The 17,510-nt window shown below is 36.4% G+C and overlaps 1 protein-coding gene across 4 annotated transcripts in view; it reads left to right on the top strand.

The window, feature by feature from the left end:
• The window catches only part of atp9b (ATPase phospholipid transporting 9B), a 234,371-nt gene that overhangs the window by 106,419 nt on the left and 110,442 nt on the right, over positions 1 to 17,510 (top strand). For all 4 annotated transcript variants that reach the window (XM_066716058.1, XM_066716057.1, XM_066716056.1 and 1 more), the window contains 2 exons: positions 9,455 to 9,535; positions 13,281 to 13,356. In XM_066716058.1, the coding sequence (XP_066572155.1) occupies positions 9,455 to 9,535; positions 13,281 to 13,356 (157 nt within the window). The remainder of the gene's footprint in view (positions 1 to 9,454; positions 9,536 to 13,280; positions 13,357 to 17,510) is intronic.

Raw genomic sequence — 17,510 nt, 5'->3', positions numbered from 1 at the left:
GTAGCAGGTGCTCAATTACAATGGGGCAAAGAAATCCAAGTAGACTGCTTACCACTGATGACTTCCCTCTAATGGACTCGTCAGGAAAAGCATATAATGCGAGAACACTTGATGACTTCAGTTAACTTTTTAAATGAATGCATACCATACAAGACTAGACAGACTAACATTTCAACGCTACCAGTGTTGTCTTCAGAGCAATCTGCAGATGCTGGTATACACCAGATGCATCATATACATCGTAGTATAACTGGCTGAAGCCAAAGATTACCCTATGAAGTATCTCAGAATAATTATAAATACCCAGTATATATACATTTATACATGACAAGGGTAGATCAATAATTTGACAATAATCATATTAAGAAAAACACATATATTGACACACAAAAAGGGAATAATAATTGTAAATTGAAAATAGAAAAAATAAATAATAAACTGATCAAACTGACACTGTGGGGACTTGGAACATTTAAAGAAAAGGGAAACTAGACTTAATTGGCACTGATTGACATTGTCTGAAAACTGGAGAGAGAAGTGTATCCCTAGGGACTTTGCATCAATAAAGCCACAGCCTTTGGTTTGGATGGTCCAGAATTTGTACAGAAGTGGGAACAGATACTAAACAGATAATAAATGTGCATTGGATTAGATCCTTCAGGGGTCAGTTGTACTAACATGATCGGATCCAGGCTCACTGGATCCGTATTATGAAAAGGCGTTATATGAAGCAGATCAAGAGCAGGCTCCACTGATTAGATTTTTTGATTTGATTATTAAGCAGCGTGTGCAGTAACTCATTTACATAAACCAGCTCGTCCCTCACTGGTGCGGCTATTTGATCGTCTACCGCTCTAATGACACCTTTCAGAAAATTGTACTGTGCTATGATGCTGACAAGTTTATTAATTAAACAATCTTAGTTGTTCACTGTTTCCTAGTGCATGTTAATGTCAATGTGCTTATGCCCTCGTTGCACACATCATTTGTAGTCCGTCATCCAAAAAGTTGTCTGTCAAGGACATGGCACATTGGATCGGTTAAAACCGCACAAACTACACAACCTTTACAGTTTTTTGCACTGGTGTGCATTTATTTAACTGCTCAACTACAAAAATAATAATAATAATTAGCCAATAATCAATTTTAATTATAATGCACTCTTCTCATACCCAGAGCGCTAAGTCAAGCAGTCAAAACAGACAAGATCAAACGGGCAACACAGCAGTAGCAACTCAAGTATTTAAAAAAATAAAAAAGGAAACATGCAACCTTTTTTTTTTGAAAGTGCAAATCTTTGTAAATAATGTAAGTCACATTTTTGTTGTTTATCTGTGCTTAACCAGACTTGTCTACACCGATAATGTTACCTACTATTTGCTGAAACCTGCCAGTTGCAAAAAATCTCAATGCTAAACGCAGCTTCAAACATGTGGGTAAGGCATGACTGAGCTTCAATGTTGGTTCCACTACAGGATCAATCATGTCTATGGGGTTTAATATGCTTCATATTGTTAATCTGTACCGCTTTCATACACCTTCCTCAACAAAAACCTCAAAAGGGTTTTGCCTGTCTTTAAATACCCACGGTATGCGTGTTTGGAGCTGGCAAACTAAATGAAGTATGCAGAGTTTGTCCGTTTTATGCAGTCGGATCGCGTTCTGATCCTGTTCAAAAGCAGGATCAGAGGGGAGGGGGGCGAGGGGGAAGAAATCCTCCAATTCTCCAACTCTCCGAACCCCAAATCTCTGTCCTAATTAAATGACACTCATTTGTCCCTTCTAACACAATTGATCCCTTTAAATTGAAATTTGACAGTTTTTTTAGTTCTTTAGACTTAATATATATATATTTTTTATCTCTCGATGTTTTGAGTTGTGTCAGTGTGACTAATAGGGATAACACAACCAATGACATGGATGGCACACACACACAGAATTCACAAAAAGTTGTATTTTTTACCCAATGCAAACCTAAATCTTTCTATTATCACATACACTCACCTAAAGGATTATTAGGAACACCTGTTCAATTTCTCATTAATGCAATTATCTAACCAACCAATCACATGGCAGTTGCTTCAATGCATTTAGGGGTGTGGTCCTGGTCAAGACAATCTCCTGAACTCCAAACTGAATGTCTGAATGGGAAAGAAAGGTGATTTAAGCAATTTTGAGCATGGCATGGTTGTTGGTGCCAGACGGGCCGGTCTGAGTATTTCACAATCTGCTCAGTTACTGGGATTTTCACGCACAACCATTTCTAGGGTTTACAAAGAATGGTGTGAAAAGGGAAAAACATCCAGTATGCGGCAGTCCTGTAGGCGAAAATGCCTTGTTGATGCTAGAGGTCAGAGGAGAATGGGCCGACTGATTCAAGCTGATAGAAGAGCAACTTTGACTGAAATAAGCACTCGTTACAACCGAGGTATGCAGCAAAGCATTTGTGAAGCCACAACACGTACAACCTTGAGGCGGATGGGCTACAACAGCAGAAGACCCCACCGGGTACCACTCATCTCCACTACAAATAGGAAAAAGAGGCTACAATTTGCACAAGCTCACCAAATTTGGACAGTTGAAGACTGGAAAAATGTTGCCTGGTCTGATGAGTCTTGATTTCTGTTGAGACATTCAGATGGTAGCGTCAGAATTTGGTGTAAACAGAATGAGAACATGGATCCATCATGCCTTGTTACCACTGTGCAGGCTGGTGGTGGTGGTGTAATGGTGTGGGGGATGTTTTCTTGGCACACTTTAGGCCCCTTAGTGCCAATTGGGCATCGTTTAAATGCCACGGCCTACCTGAGCATTGTTTCTGACCATGTCCATCCCTTTATGACCACCATGTACCCATCCTCTGATGGCTACTTCCAGCAGGATAATGCACCATGTCACAAAGGTCGCATAATTTCAAATTGGTTTCTTGAACATGACAATGAGTTCACTGTACTAAACTGGCCCCCACAGTCACCAGATCTCAACCCAATAGAGCATCTTTGGGATGTGGTGGAACGGGAGCTTCGTGCCCTGGATGTGCATCCCACAAATCTCCATCAACTGCAAGATGCTATCCTATCAATATGGGCCAACATTTCTAAAGAATGCTTTCATCACCTTGTTGAATCAATGCCACGTAGAATTAAGGCAGTTCTGAAGGCGAAAGGGGGTCAAACACAGTATTAGTATGGTGTTCCTAATAATCTTTTAGGTGAGTGTACAGTCATGTGATTGAAAGATTTTGGCAAACTTTTTAAAAATAATTTAAGTAGGTCATATTTAACTAGAGATGAGTTCAATGCCTTGAAGGAACTTGAAGCAAACTCAGATCTAGTTATTAAATCAGCAGACAACGGTGCCGCTATTGTAGTATTGAGTTATGAGCAGTCTGATGAAGAAATAGAGACAATTTTATATTCAATTAAGAGCGAACCCTACACAAGAAATCAAAAATGAAATCGATGCCTTCATCTCTTCAGCACTGATGGCTTAATGGATAACTGAAAGAGAGAGATGTGTTTAATTACGGAACGTCCTGTTTGTCCTGTGTTTTATGTGCTTTACAAAATTCACAAATCATTGGAGGATCCGCCAGGTAGACCTGTTGTCTCTGGCAACAGTTCACTTACTGAACCCATGTCCCAATATTTTGTCTATTGTATTAAGAGATTAGTTGCCATCATATCTAGGAGATACCAGAGATGCTATACAACAATTAGATTCTCGCCCTGAAGGTATTTTCCCTCCCTCAGATTATTTGTTAAAACTAACTCTCTTAAGGTTAATTATTTTCTGTGTGCGGGGGGGTACTATTTGCAAGTACAATGCACAGCTATAGTTGCGGCATTTGCACCGAACTATGCCAAACTATTTATGGGTCATTGTGAAGAAAATTGAAATGTACAATTCAAATGGTAATCTATCTGTCCAGTATTACTTTATGGAGGAGATACAAGATACATTGACATTCTATTAATATGGGATGGTACAGAACAAGATCTAGTACTCTTTATAGAATATATAAACTTTAAACTTCAGATGGGGGTCAGTAGTTTTGAACATAGTTACACATGTATACATTTTTTTGACCTCTCTATCTTTAAAGGAGTAAACAACACACTTGAAACTACCATATACTGCAAGCCACGGGAAGGAAACACTACTACAGGCCAAAAGTAACCACCCACTGTGATGCATCTTTGGTACACAATATACCTGTAGGAAAGTTTTTATGTATACAATGTAATTGCAGTACATTAGAGGAGTATTAAATTAAATATTCTAATGAGGGAGAGGTTTGCACAAAGGGGATATATATTACATGATGTTGAAACAGCATATACACATGCAAAACTTGTTGATAGAAGCACTTAATTTGTAAGAACAAACATAAACATGTTTCTTCACTGAGTACAACCCACAAGTGACAGAACACTTCAAGCCTCCATTCTTTTGCCTCCCATAATTACCTTCAGACGTGCACACAACATCAGAGATAGGGTGGTGCATACTGTACATTCACCACCATCTCCTCCTTTCTTGTAAACCAGAAGGCAGTGTTTGTTGTGGCCGATCAAATACAACGGATACATACATTTTTATCATCATCCCCATTCAGGCACAAATATAAGAGATTTTATCAATTGCAATACGACACATATAATTTATATGCTTAAGTGTTATCTTAATTATACTAATTATACTAGGATGTATATAATGCCGGTCTATACTAGCATCTGTAGATTGTTCTGAAGAACATGCTGGTAGCATTGAAATGTTAGTCTGTTTTGTCTTCTAAGGTATGTTTGAATTAAAGTTAACTGCTCTCATATTATGTGCTTTTCCTGACGAGTCCATTAGAGGGAAGTCATCAGTGGTAAGCAGTCTACTTGGATGGATGGATGGATGGATGGATATATTCATACAGTCACTACAACTTTTAATTTTCCTCGCAGAGTTTATACACAATTCTCATTAACCAGGGCTCTTGTTATATTGTAAATCAGTAGCAGACATTGTAAGGAACCTTCCCGAGTAATGAGCAATGTGTGCGCAACATTAACAGAATGGTAAGTGGCTTCATTAATACCATTTGTATACCATTAATAGCATTGGCGTGTACATAAGGTCACGTGGGTGCCACTCAAATTCTCAAATTCTGCCTAATTTCTTGCAAATCTACAATTGTGATTTTCTCTGTATGCCGATGCTTGGTACTTTTACTAGATTGCTTTAAAAGCAAGTTCACTTACTGCATTACAGCACTGGACTAAGTTTAGACATAGTAGTACTCTCTATTATTGGTATGTGTGTGTGTGTGTATATGTATATATATGTATGTGTGTATATATATATATATATATATATATATATATATATATATATATATATATATATATATATATATATATACACACACACAGTACTGTGCAAAGGTTTTAGGCAGGTGTGAAAAAATGCTGTAAAGTAAGAATGATTAATGTTAATAGTTTATATTTATCAGTTAATAAAATGCAAAGTGAGTGAACAGAAGAAAAATCTACATCAAATCAATATTTGTTGTCACCACCCTTTGCCTTCAAAGGTATTTAACAGCGAGAGACAGAATAACAACAAAAAAATCCAGAAAAACGCATTTCAAAAAAGTTATAAATTGATTTGCATGTTAATGAGTCAAATAAATATTTGATCCCCCATCAATCAGCAAGATTTCTGGCTCCCAGGTGTCTTTTATACAGGTAACGAGCTGAGATTAGGAGCACTCTCTTAAAGGGAGTGCTCCTAATCTCAGCTCGTTACCTGTATAAAAGACACCTGTCCACAGAAGCAATCAATCAATCAGATTCCAAACTCTCCACCATGGCCAAGACCAAAGAGCTGTCCAAGGATGTCAGGGACAAGATTGTAGACCTACACAAGGCTGGAATGGGCTACAAGTCCATCGCCAAGCAGCTTGGTGAGAAGGTGACAACAGTTGGTGCGATTATTCTCAAATTGAAGAAACACAAAATAACTGTCAGTCTCCCTCGGTCTGGGGCTCCATGCAAGATCTCACCTCATGGAGTTTCAATGATCATGAGAACGGTGAGGAATCAGCCCAGAACTACACGGGAGGATCTTGTTAATGATCTCAAGGCAGCTGGGACCATAGTCACCAAGAAAACAATTGGTAACACACTACACCGTGAAGGACTGAAATCCTGCAGCGCCCGCAAGGTCCCCCTGCTCAAGAAAGCCCGTCTGAAGTTTGCTAATGAACATCTGAATGATTCAGAGGAGAACTGGGTGAAAGTGTTGTGGTCAGATGAGACCAAAATCGAGCTCTTTGGCATCAACTCAACTCGCCGTGTTTGGAGGAGGAGGGATGCTGCCTATGACCCAAAGAACACCATCCCCACCGTCAAACATGGAGGTTGAAACATTATGCTTTGGGAGTGTTTTTCTGCTAAGGGGACAGGACAACTGCACCGCATCAAAGGGACGATGGACGGGGCCATGTACTGTCAAATCTTGGGTGAGAACCTCCTTCCCTCAGCCAGGGCATTGAAAATGACCCAAAACACACAGCCAAGGCAACAAAGGAGTGGCTCAAGAAGAAGCACATTAAGGTCCTGGAGTGGCCTAGCCAGTCTCCAGACCTTAATCCCATAGAAAATCTGTGGAGGGAGCTGAAGGTTCGAGTTGCCAAACGTCAGCCTCAAAACCTTAATGACTTGGAGAGTATCTGCAAAGAGGAGTGGAAAAAAATCCCTCCTGAGATGTGTGCAAACCTGGTGGCCAACTGCAAGAAACGTCTGACCTCTGTGATTGCCAACAAGGGTATTGCCACCAAGTACTAAGTCGAAGGGGTCAAATACTTACTTCCCTCATTAACATGCAAATCAATTTATAACTTTTTTGAAATGTGTTTTTCTGGATTAGTTTTTTATTATTCTATGTCTCACTGTTAAAATACACCTACCATTAAAATTATAGACTGATCATTTCTTTGTCAGTGGGCAAACGTACAAAATCAGCAGGGGATCAAATACTTTTTTCCCTCACTGTAGGTACACTTGCACACAGTTTTTGAAGGAGCTCGGCAGGTAGGTTGGCCCAAACATCTTGGAGAACTTGCTTATCTCTCTTCATGTAATCCCAGACAGATTGGATGATGTTGAGATCAGGGCTCTGTGGGGGCCATACAATCACTTCCAGGACTCCTTGTTCTTCTTTACGCTGAAAATAGTTCTTAATGACTTTCGCTGTATGTTTGGGGTTGTCATGCTGCAGAATAAATTTGTGGCCAATCAGATGCCTCCCTGATGGTATTGCATGATGGATAAGTATCTGCCTGTACTTTTCAGCATTAAGGAGACCATTAATTCTGACCAAATCCTCATCTCCATTTGCAGAAATACAGCCCCAAACATGCAAGAAACGTCCACCATGCTTCACTGTTGCCTTTAGACACTTTGACACTTTTTTTTTTATCTTTTCCCTGTCCAAGTGATAACACACAGCTTCAATTATGTTAAGGTTGGGCCTCTGAGGTGGCCAATCTAATACTGTGAGTGTTCCATCTGTAGACTTCTGATCCAAGTAGGTTTCAATCATGTTTGCAGAGTTTTTGGGGTCATTATCATGCTGCAAGATAAAGTTTTTTGCCAATTAGTCGATTTTCTGAAGGTATAGAATGATGTAAAAAATCTGTTTATATTTTTCAGTGTACATAATTCCATCGCATATGACCAAATCCCCTACACAAGGGGTGGCTAACCCTGTTCTTGGAGAGCTACAATCCTGCAGGTTTTCCAGGTCTCTCTAAATCACCAATTTTTGGATACCTTGAACAATTAAGCAGTTGATGATCTGGATAGAACAAGAAACTGTAGGCCCTGTGGATCTCCAGTACCCGAGTTAGCCACCCCTGTCCTACAACATTGCCTGAAATGCATGCCCAGACCATGACAGAGACACCATGCTTCACAGAAAGCTGCATCAGTGTACTTCTCGTCAACTCTTCTTCTGATAATACTGGTGTCTTTGTGAACTTTCAAGTTTGGACTCATCGCTCCATTAGACTTTCTGCCACTGGTTGTTGCTGCATGCTTTATGGTCTTCTGTGTACTGCAATTTTTCTGCTTGTTGCCTTGTTTCTTAGCTGCAACATGCCCTACATCACTATTTCTTGTAAGATTTCTCACAGTTGAATGTGTACTTTGGTTCCTGATGACTTCACTGGATTTCCTTCTGTCCCTCAATGAAGTGACCTTTATGCACTGTTCATCAGATGCAGACAGCTTTTGGGTCTTTGGTGTTCAACTTGAACAGTTTCTTCAAATTTCTTTATGGCAGCTTGATCACCACATCTTGAAAATTCGGTTAGGCAGGCTAGTGCTTGCTGATAATTGCCTTGTTGATACAAAACTGTTATAATGTGTGTCAAACTGTGTTAGTGTAGCCATTTCCAAATCAACTGATACCTTGTAAGATGGCTAGAAGAACACAGGTTTGGTTTCCAAACTTCTCCTCGAGGCACCCCAGCCATTCCATGTATTTGTTAAATTCAACACTAGCTGGTTCAGCTAATCAATACCTCATTAAGTTGAATCAGGTGTGCTGGTGGTGGAATTTAACAAATTACCTTAACAATTGCCTTTTGGAAAACACAAGAAACTCTTCTTAATTTTTATTGTATTCATGTTTATTTGTATTTATTGTAATATTATACAGTGTTTTAACAAGCCAATAAACTCTTACTGACCAGATAAATAGCTTTAAACATAAAACATGTTCCATTGATGAAAGATAATTGTCTGTTAATCAAATTGACCTTGACACACAGAGCAACTTTATCCAGTTCTAGGGCCATATTTAAACCAAAGATTTACCAAACCTCTATTAGCAAACTGCAAACATTTATATGATGCCAGCTTTGTTTATTTTTTTTTATATGGCATTGATTGAAATCAGAGTTATTATGCTCCAACACCCTTGGATAGTTTATCAATGTGTATCACATTTATTGACTACTATACCAGATCAAAACATATTTAATATGCTTTTAATCTAAGATGCCTTAACATGACAACTGCACTTACTACAGCTTTAAGATGGAAACAGCTTTAAGTGGATTGGCATTTTACGAAGCAATAAACAATGCTTAGAGTTATGTCCTTATCCACATTTAGTAAAAGAGATGAGATAAGATTTAGATAAAGATAGATATGATTTTCCACAAGGTCTACACAGAATGCATGTATTCAGAAAGTATGTTGTTTTCAGTAGTATGATTCTCATCAGTTTCATTTGAAGCCCTAACAGGCTAAAGGTCAGTTTGCATCCGGAACATCTGCTCTCTAATCAAAGCTTTTGGACTGTTTTCAGTGTATAGTTGACGTTTACTTGTGGTTTGGAATACATTTTTAATATGTTTATTTTTTTGTTTGTTTTTTGTTTTACTTCTATGCAGGATCTCTTCTCAATTAATGCCTATGTTTATGCTCAGAAGCCTCAACTAGACATCCACAGTTTTGAGGGCAACTTTACTCGGGTAAGTTTCCATTAAGTATCCGTTCCATATGTATGTATAGTGCCTATAGAAAGTTTACACCCCCTTTCAAATATTTCACCTTTTGTTGACTTATAGCCTGGTTTTAAAATACATTCAAATGTTTTTTTTTTTTTTTAATCTATCTACACATCCTACCCCAAGTGAGAAAATATTTATCTTCCTTCCACATTGTAAACAGAGCTTTAATTTCTGCATCGTCCCAGTTGTTTCCTCCAATGCCGGCATTTGTGATTTGTACTGCTCAGCTCAATATAATCGCATTTCGGATTGGATAGTAAACAGCTGGTCTCGTTTTAAAATGCATTGATTTGCATGGAAACCTGCTTCGGTTAAATTTATATAGTTTTAATGCAAAATTCGGATAATTAATAAAGTTACCTGGTCCCGTTCACAATTTCACAAGGCAGTTTTCACATGTAAAATGCATGCTGTTAAATTCCAGACTTCAATCATACTTAGTACAAGAAAAAAACAATAACAAGTTTACCAGCTACACACTTTTATTTTAATCGACCATTTGAAATGTTTACATCATTATAACTCATTACTTAGCCTAGACTTTTTTAATATATATAAAGATGTGAGCTAGCGAAATGTATCAGTACATTTAAGGCTATAGATCGATATGACATTCAACAATACAGAGACAATACTGTGTGTCCTGCAGTGGTGTAGCTGTGTCGGTGCCCGTGTTTATTCTGTGTTTATTCTGCGGGACGAAGTGGCGTCTCTGGGGGTGGGGCTTGAGTTGCGTCACACGCTGACGCTTTCCACACGGCACAGGGCCCGGAGCGTTCACATTCACATTTAGGCCGGGTCGAAAGATTTAGGCTGGCCCAGGGCCGGGTTAAAACCAGTCCCACTTTTTGACCCGGCCCTGGGCCAGCCTAAATCTCAAGTGTGAACGGGGTCATATTATGGCATGGTCTGAAAACTTTATAGGGTGAAATTCTGTGGTATAAGCATGATATTGGAAAACAAAATTATATGATGATTGTGTGCAGTTTTTCAAAATGCAGAGACATTTATTTTATTTATTTTAAATATTAAAATACTTTCAAACTATTGATTGGGCTGTTTTCTGGTGCAGAAACTTAGTAATTTGGCCAGCATACAAAAGATAAGAGCCAAAGCAAAACTCTTCTTTTTAGGGTTATAGAACTGATCTGAAATGAAGCCAAATTTACAACTATTTCATACAAAACACAACATCTAATTTCAACAAAATTATATCTAATCTGTTCTACAATAATGTAACCCTCTATCCTGCAGTTTATTAAGAAAGATAAATAATGGAATACACTGCCTCACTGAAACCAAGCAAACTCTTAAGATGTGCATGGCCAGTGACTTTGACATCAGCTGCAGGTTTTTCTCCTTTAAGGTCACAGTTTCTACAGTGATTTTATTAATAGCAGATTAGCTTTAATATAGACTGAAAAAGGGGCCTACACTGTGCACACAACCACAAAGAGGATCTTTGTTTATTGCTTTCATTCTTGGCCACACACAAGGCTTAGCAAGAGAGCATTTCCTGTTCTGATTCATTCTCGTTCTTTTGCGTAACTTGTACTCTGGCTTTTTAGGGTTGACTCACTCTCCCTGCCACCCCCCCCACCCCCCTACCCCCCTTTTAGCAGAACAGTTTTCTCACTATCCTCTGATAGCTAACAACATAGTTGAAATATTCTCCATTATATACATTTTGCAACTTCACGTGCCATTTCCCTAACATTCGATAAAAAAAGAAATGGTAACTAACAATTTCTTCAACTAACAGAATGTGATGGAATAGTGCTCATGTTTATCATATCAGGCAGGTAATTTGAGAGGGAATGTGATCCCCTTTTCATCTTTTGACTTTGTTCATTTTAAGCAGCCGTCTCTAATTAAGAGAATGGTTTGGAGGTGGGAAGGGGGAACCCATATCATAAATTAAAAACTGACCCAGCTTAGGTGAAATCTCATCTGATGTCATCTTCAATAAACTTCAGATGAAATCTGAAAAGCCAGATTCAGTCCTATTACTGAAAAAAGTATTTTGTTTAAAATTGTAGTTTTATCATAGCAAGTTTTATAGCTATAGTCAGTTTCTGTAATTAATGTGTGATGGGTTTATAGAATGAGTGTGGGTGTACAATGAAAACTGATTGTGTGGCCTGCAATCTTGTCATTAATCATTGCAGCAAAATACACGTTTAAGATAGAAAATAAAAAAAATGTTTGAGAAATTTAGAATGAAGATACTGCTTTGGATCTCTCTAATGCAGTGAATCTGTAATACGTATTAACTGTCAAAGACTCCAGTACATTACAATAAACAGTACTCATTTTCATTTGAAACATGAAGACTAATTCTCTCCATAAACATTTCCCCTTTACTCACACTTAATTCTCATTATTTTTCTGTTTGTCTATTATCAGATTTAATTAAAAAAAAAAAAAAAAAACGGAATGGACTGAAAAGGTGCATCAAAATACTTTTTGGAGCATCAAACAATGGAATTGAGCACCCATGCATATGAATATAGTAATACACTAGTACAATCAAATTATATATGTTTTCAATGCTAATGCTCTATATTTGGGTCTTTCTGGTCTGTGTGTGGGCCATGTTTGTAATTATTTTTCCTCTGAAATTTGTGTTTAGGCATCATCTGTAACAACCTAACCACAGCATGCGGTCTGTAAAGATGCATGTTAAAAAAAAAAAAAACACTAGGCAATTTTCTTATACTGTAAAAATCATGCTCAATGCACACAACCCCATTCTTAGCTGGCAAAACATTACTCTGGGTTTCTGTTTACACTGCAAACAGGGGATTTTTCCTTCTTTGTATGGCTATAATTTATGATGTAAGTCTACTTAAATTAATATTTCCATTGTAAATTAGGGATTTGAATTAACGAGAATCAATTTTAGTTTTTGAACCTATTGGCATTTCTTTTTAATTACAATGGAGTAATGCAAATCAAGCACTCCTTCAATATGCCTTTCATTTCAACAGGAATTTATAGTAAAAGTCTATTGATTGCCGTTGAGTGCCTAGAAACAAATTCAAACGTTCATTTTTTTTTTTTTCCCTGACTGCTCTGTACTTTAGGTTCTAATTATTAGTAATTGCAAAAAATTACATCACCAAACTTTGGAAATACTTTATCATTCCAGTCAATCCAAAGGCAATTACTTTGCAGGCTCAGGCATCTATCATTCGCAATGAACTGCTACTGTGGCGAGTTAATAATGAGCTTGATTATTTCTGTGAATGTACTGAAATTAGCACCACAAAAAGTGCTTGTGCTGAACTTTTACGAAAAGAGCAAAGTAAATTGTTTAAATCATGTTTTTTTTGTTTTTTTTATAAGAATAATACATACATTTTAACTATTGAGTTCCATGTTAGAACATTAGAACATAAGAAAGTGTACAATCGAGAGGAGGCCATTAATAACTAAGTGATCCAATAATCATGTCCAGTCTATTTTTGAATGTTCCCAAATTGTCATTTCAACCACATCGCTGGGGAGTTTGTTCCAGATTGTGATAACACTCTGTGTGAAGAAGTGTCTCCTGTTTTCTGTCTTGAAGCCCAATTTCCATTTGTGTCCCTGGGTCCGTGTGTCCCTGCAGATGTTGATAGTGCTTTTTTATTGGATATATTTATTTGTATTATAAATATTTCCCTGTGGAAGCTGCAGTGATGGCGTATTATTTTCATTTCAGGAAGACAATGATCCCCCAATCCATGAAAGCCTGAGCATTGAGAACACTCTGTGGGCCAGCACTGTTGTAGCTTCTGGTGAGAACTATTAATACTTTCATATTTGTTTTCCTTTATAAATTAATTGTTTTCAATGAATTTCTAGTTTTTATCCTACTGATGAAATTGAAGAAACTGACGTTTTCTGTAATGTTGTCTTTAGTCCTTGTGCAGCACTTGTGTCAGTCTGTTTCTGACTTCCTGTCTAGCCTTTGTTGCATCTTTATGCCACTGCATGCTTAATAATGGATGAAGTGAGAAGGTGCTTATTTTAATTGGATAATTGTCAATATCTGGACTTGGGTGAAGGATTTCACAATTTAATTTAACTAGTTCACTGTCGAAAGGTTATAAAGAATTAATAGAGTTAATATGAAGACAAAAATAAATAAAGTAGCACCCTAAAATTTGTCAGTGAACTTACACGCAAAGCTATATGTTAAATATTTATACTTCTATATATATATTTATATTTAAATGTATATATGTGTATATGGTTTTGTGAATCATCTTCATCATCAGCAACCTTTTGCAGCTCTTGATCTTATCTTCCCATCTTCTGTGTGGTATTCTTCTTAGTTATTTTTCTTCTCTTGGGATCCATGTTAGCTTGTTTAGTCCATCTGTGATCTGGCTCTTTGCCATTTTAACATCTTCACTCTTTGAATTATGGCACATGTCTTTGTTCTTGGATACATGTATTTGTTGTGCTATTATTTTTATTCCAAGTATACATGTTTCCATGAGTTTTTGTGTTTGATAACCAGGTTTATGAGCCATAGGTGAACACTGGTATTATGTATTGCTGAAATATATTTATCCTGAGGCAAATGGGCAAACATCCCATTTTTTGTTGGCCATGGTAGACATAACTGTTTATTTTAATCTACTTAAAATGTATTGAACTTAACAATATGACATAACATTAGTTCATTTTGTGTGCAGTTTTCATAATTGCATCTATGAGTTCCTGTAGTTGAAGCTCTAGGTCGTAAGGTCTTTTGGCAAAGATGACAATGTGTTGGCAAATCATAAGTTGCACAAATATGCTCTTTTCATATGATTTCCTTTTTCTTCCCACTCAGAGGTTTTGAATACGTCTTTAAGCATTGCTATGAAATTTTTGAGAGATTGTATCTTCTTGACATACTCTTTTGCAGATATTGATATTGTCAGTGTCTTGGAGTCTAAATGTTGATATAGCATTTATGTAGATATATTTGATGTGATATATGTATGTTTTGATTGCTTAAAGCACAAATGACTAATCATGTATTTTTTTTAATCAAATGCTTTTTATAGTCAGTTAATGATTGATATTATAATTATAATTATAATAAATGAATGAATAATGTTAAACAAAAAGTCTTCTAATTGTATTAATACAGATCACAGTACTTTGGTAGTACATAGGCTTTTTATCTTGTAAACTGTGTTACAAGCATAAGTACGTGTGCTGTTCTCAAATTACTATTAAGAAAAATAAAAAATAAACATCCAGTACAAATAATACACAGATTAGAAATATAAAACACAGTACATACAGTAAACATAAAGCTGTATGTCTAAACTAAAGGCTTTTTTACTGCACACTAATGAGAAACGCCATCTTGTCATATTGAGTGACAGGAAGCACTGACATTTTCGGTTCCTCCCCTTTTCTAAAAGCTCAAGCCCAAATGGTGGTTTAAAGCACACCTATAATGAAGGTGTCATTTGATAGGTTATAACCCCAACAATAGTAGGTTAACAGGCATTGTGCACCTGAAGTCAGGAAGTTAGAAAAAAATAGGTTTGTTTGCTTTAACACCAGTGCTGCTAGTCTGAACATAAAATGCCTGTGTTGCCACGTATATGATAGGTGACAATACCAGTCTACTTTCCATTTTTACAAAGACCTAAGCCAAACTTGTTGGACTCTGTAATATATAAGGTTTGAAATACAACATATGCCGTATATTTCTGGGTAAGTATTTTTTCTAACATGAACCGCCATTTCACCTCGCAAACCCCAAAATCCCATTAAGGGTCAGTGACCGCAATCATTTATAATTGGGTTAACTACTGTTATTGTTGTACTCTTTACTATGATTGTATCAGTTTATATTATGACTTATGTTGCTGTAAATTATGACAAGGAATGTGTTTAGAAATATCTTATTTGTAATAAAAATACTATTTTAAAAATACCAGCTCACTAAACTAATTTAAAAATTGTATATTTTGAAATGTAGATTTCATTTACACAATGACATCTGTAAACCAGAAATCCCAAAACTTGCAAAAACATTGACAAATTGAAAAGATCAAGATTTGTCTTAAGTGCAATAGTAGGATCGTGTGGCGACCTAATAAAATGATTAAAAAAAATAATATGCATGATACATAAAAAACATTTGTAGATGAAGTATTGTAGAAAACGAAATGTATTGTTGAAATCAACAAACTTTTCTTACACGACTTTATTTAATACATTTTTTTATTTTCACATATGTTTTCTCACAGAATAAATAATTGTATATTAGGCTATAATACTTTTACAACATTAATTTAAAATGTGCTGCAAACATATACCAACTCTCCTGGCAGTAGATAAGCAGTTTTAACAGGATACAATGATGACCAATAGTTGATGCTTCAAAATAATACATAAATGCATGTAAATAAATAAGTACTATGAAATCCGTTTGATTGATCAGTTTAAAAAAAAATTACTTGCGTGTCCAGTTCACACTATTTAATATGCATTTAATGTAATATCACATATTACATTTTACGTCTTCGCCTATTTCTTTCTAATTTAATTACTCTATTGTATTTATTTATTTTCATTGTATTGTATTAATCAGTATTTTTGTTGCAATACTAAAAAATGTATTTTTAATGACCCTAGGTAAACAAAATCTAAGATGGCAGATGTGATAAAAAAAAAAAAAAAAAGCTTAAAAAGACATTTGTTAGGGGTAAAAAAAAAAATTTCTTTTTGTATTGCGAATATCTAAGTTAAAGGCATAATCTAACCCTGTATGTGTATAACAGCTTTAATTATTATTATTGTTTTAATTAATTGACCACCCTATTAGTAGCCACCTCTTGATAGTAGCATTTGTTTGTGTGATATGAATAAACCTTTTAAAACCACTTTAAACTTAATAATAATAAAATACTGGATCACTTGACTGTTTAACGTTATGATATATTATTTTCTCATTTTGAACTGCATCCTACATACACTTACTTCGTTGCACCTTTAGTGATCTTACACACCATCGATCTGTGGTCGGTCTTCTCTGTAATTATCAAGACCCCAGCAATTGGAGCCGAAGGGTTCTAATGTGTTCCCCAACAATTCCCCAAACACTTTTCCCTTGACCTGACCTTGACCCACAGTGCGACCTCACTTCACAGGGTATTTCTTGCATTTTAGCAACTGGAGACATCTGTGTGTTCTTTACACCTTTGACATCTTGCCAGTATGTTCATACCTGGAAAACACCTGGTCTACCCATACGATTGTAGAAGCTCTGACCTAAGTATCTCTAACCATACTGCTTACTGCAATATTGCAGTATAGGGTAAACAGAGTAAGGCTGGTAAGGTTGGCTAGCTTTTGGCAGAGAGGGCAAAATAAAAATAAAATACTGCAGGAAGATATTGAGGTTCAACCACCTGGACTACACAATTTGATGCTTATTGCTAAATAAGAAATACTGGAAATGAATGTGCCTTTATTCATATTTTACATTATCAGTGGTTTTAACTGTCATGTTGAACAGTGTAAACAGCAATTTTATATAATGCATGTTAATTACATTCTCCAGAATTAACTCTATTTTAATGAAGTGTGTGACCTAGGTCTTTCTTTTGCCTCTGTCCCCTTTTGAATGTGTAGTTTGAATGCAGTAGGATAGAAGTGATCCCATGCTTTTGCAGACGTTTCTTCAATACTGTAGAGGTATGCTACAGTTAGATTTTGTACAGAAAATCTCCTAGACTGCAATAGTTAGGATTATACTAATGTAATTTGTTGTCCCTTTTAATTGTTACTATATTATATAAAAGTATCTTTGTCAAAAATTGCCCAGGCATCTTTCACCCTTGCTGTTTTGGCCATGTGATTTCAACTGAGTACTCCACAAGTTAGTAATATGTGATATGGTGCCAGATATTCGTAATTAGCATTATTTGTCATA

The sequence above is a fragment of the Amia ocellicauda genome, chromosome 10 (genome assembly GCF_036373705.1).
Source record: "Amia ocellicauda isolate fAmiCal2 chromosome 10, fAmiCal2.hap1, whole genome shotgun sequence".
Lineage (NCBI taxonomy): Eukaryota > Metazoa > Chordata > Actinopteri > Amiiformes > Amiidae > Amia > Amia ocellicauda.
The sequence above is the reverse complement of the archived record's forward strand: the minus strand, read 5'-3'. Positions and strand labels throughout refer to the sequence as shown.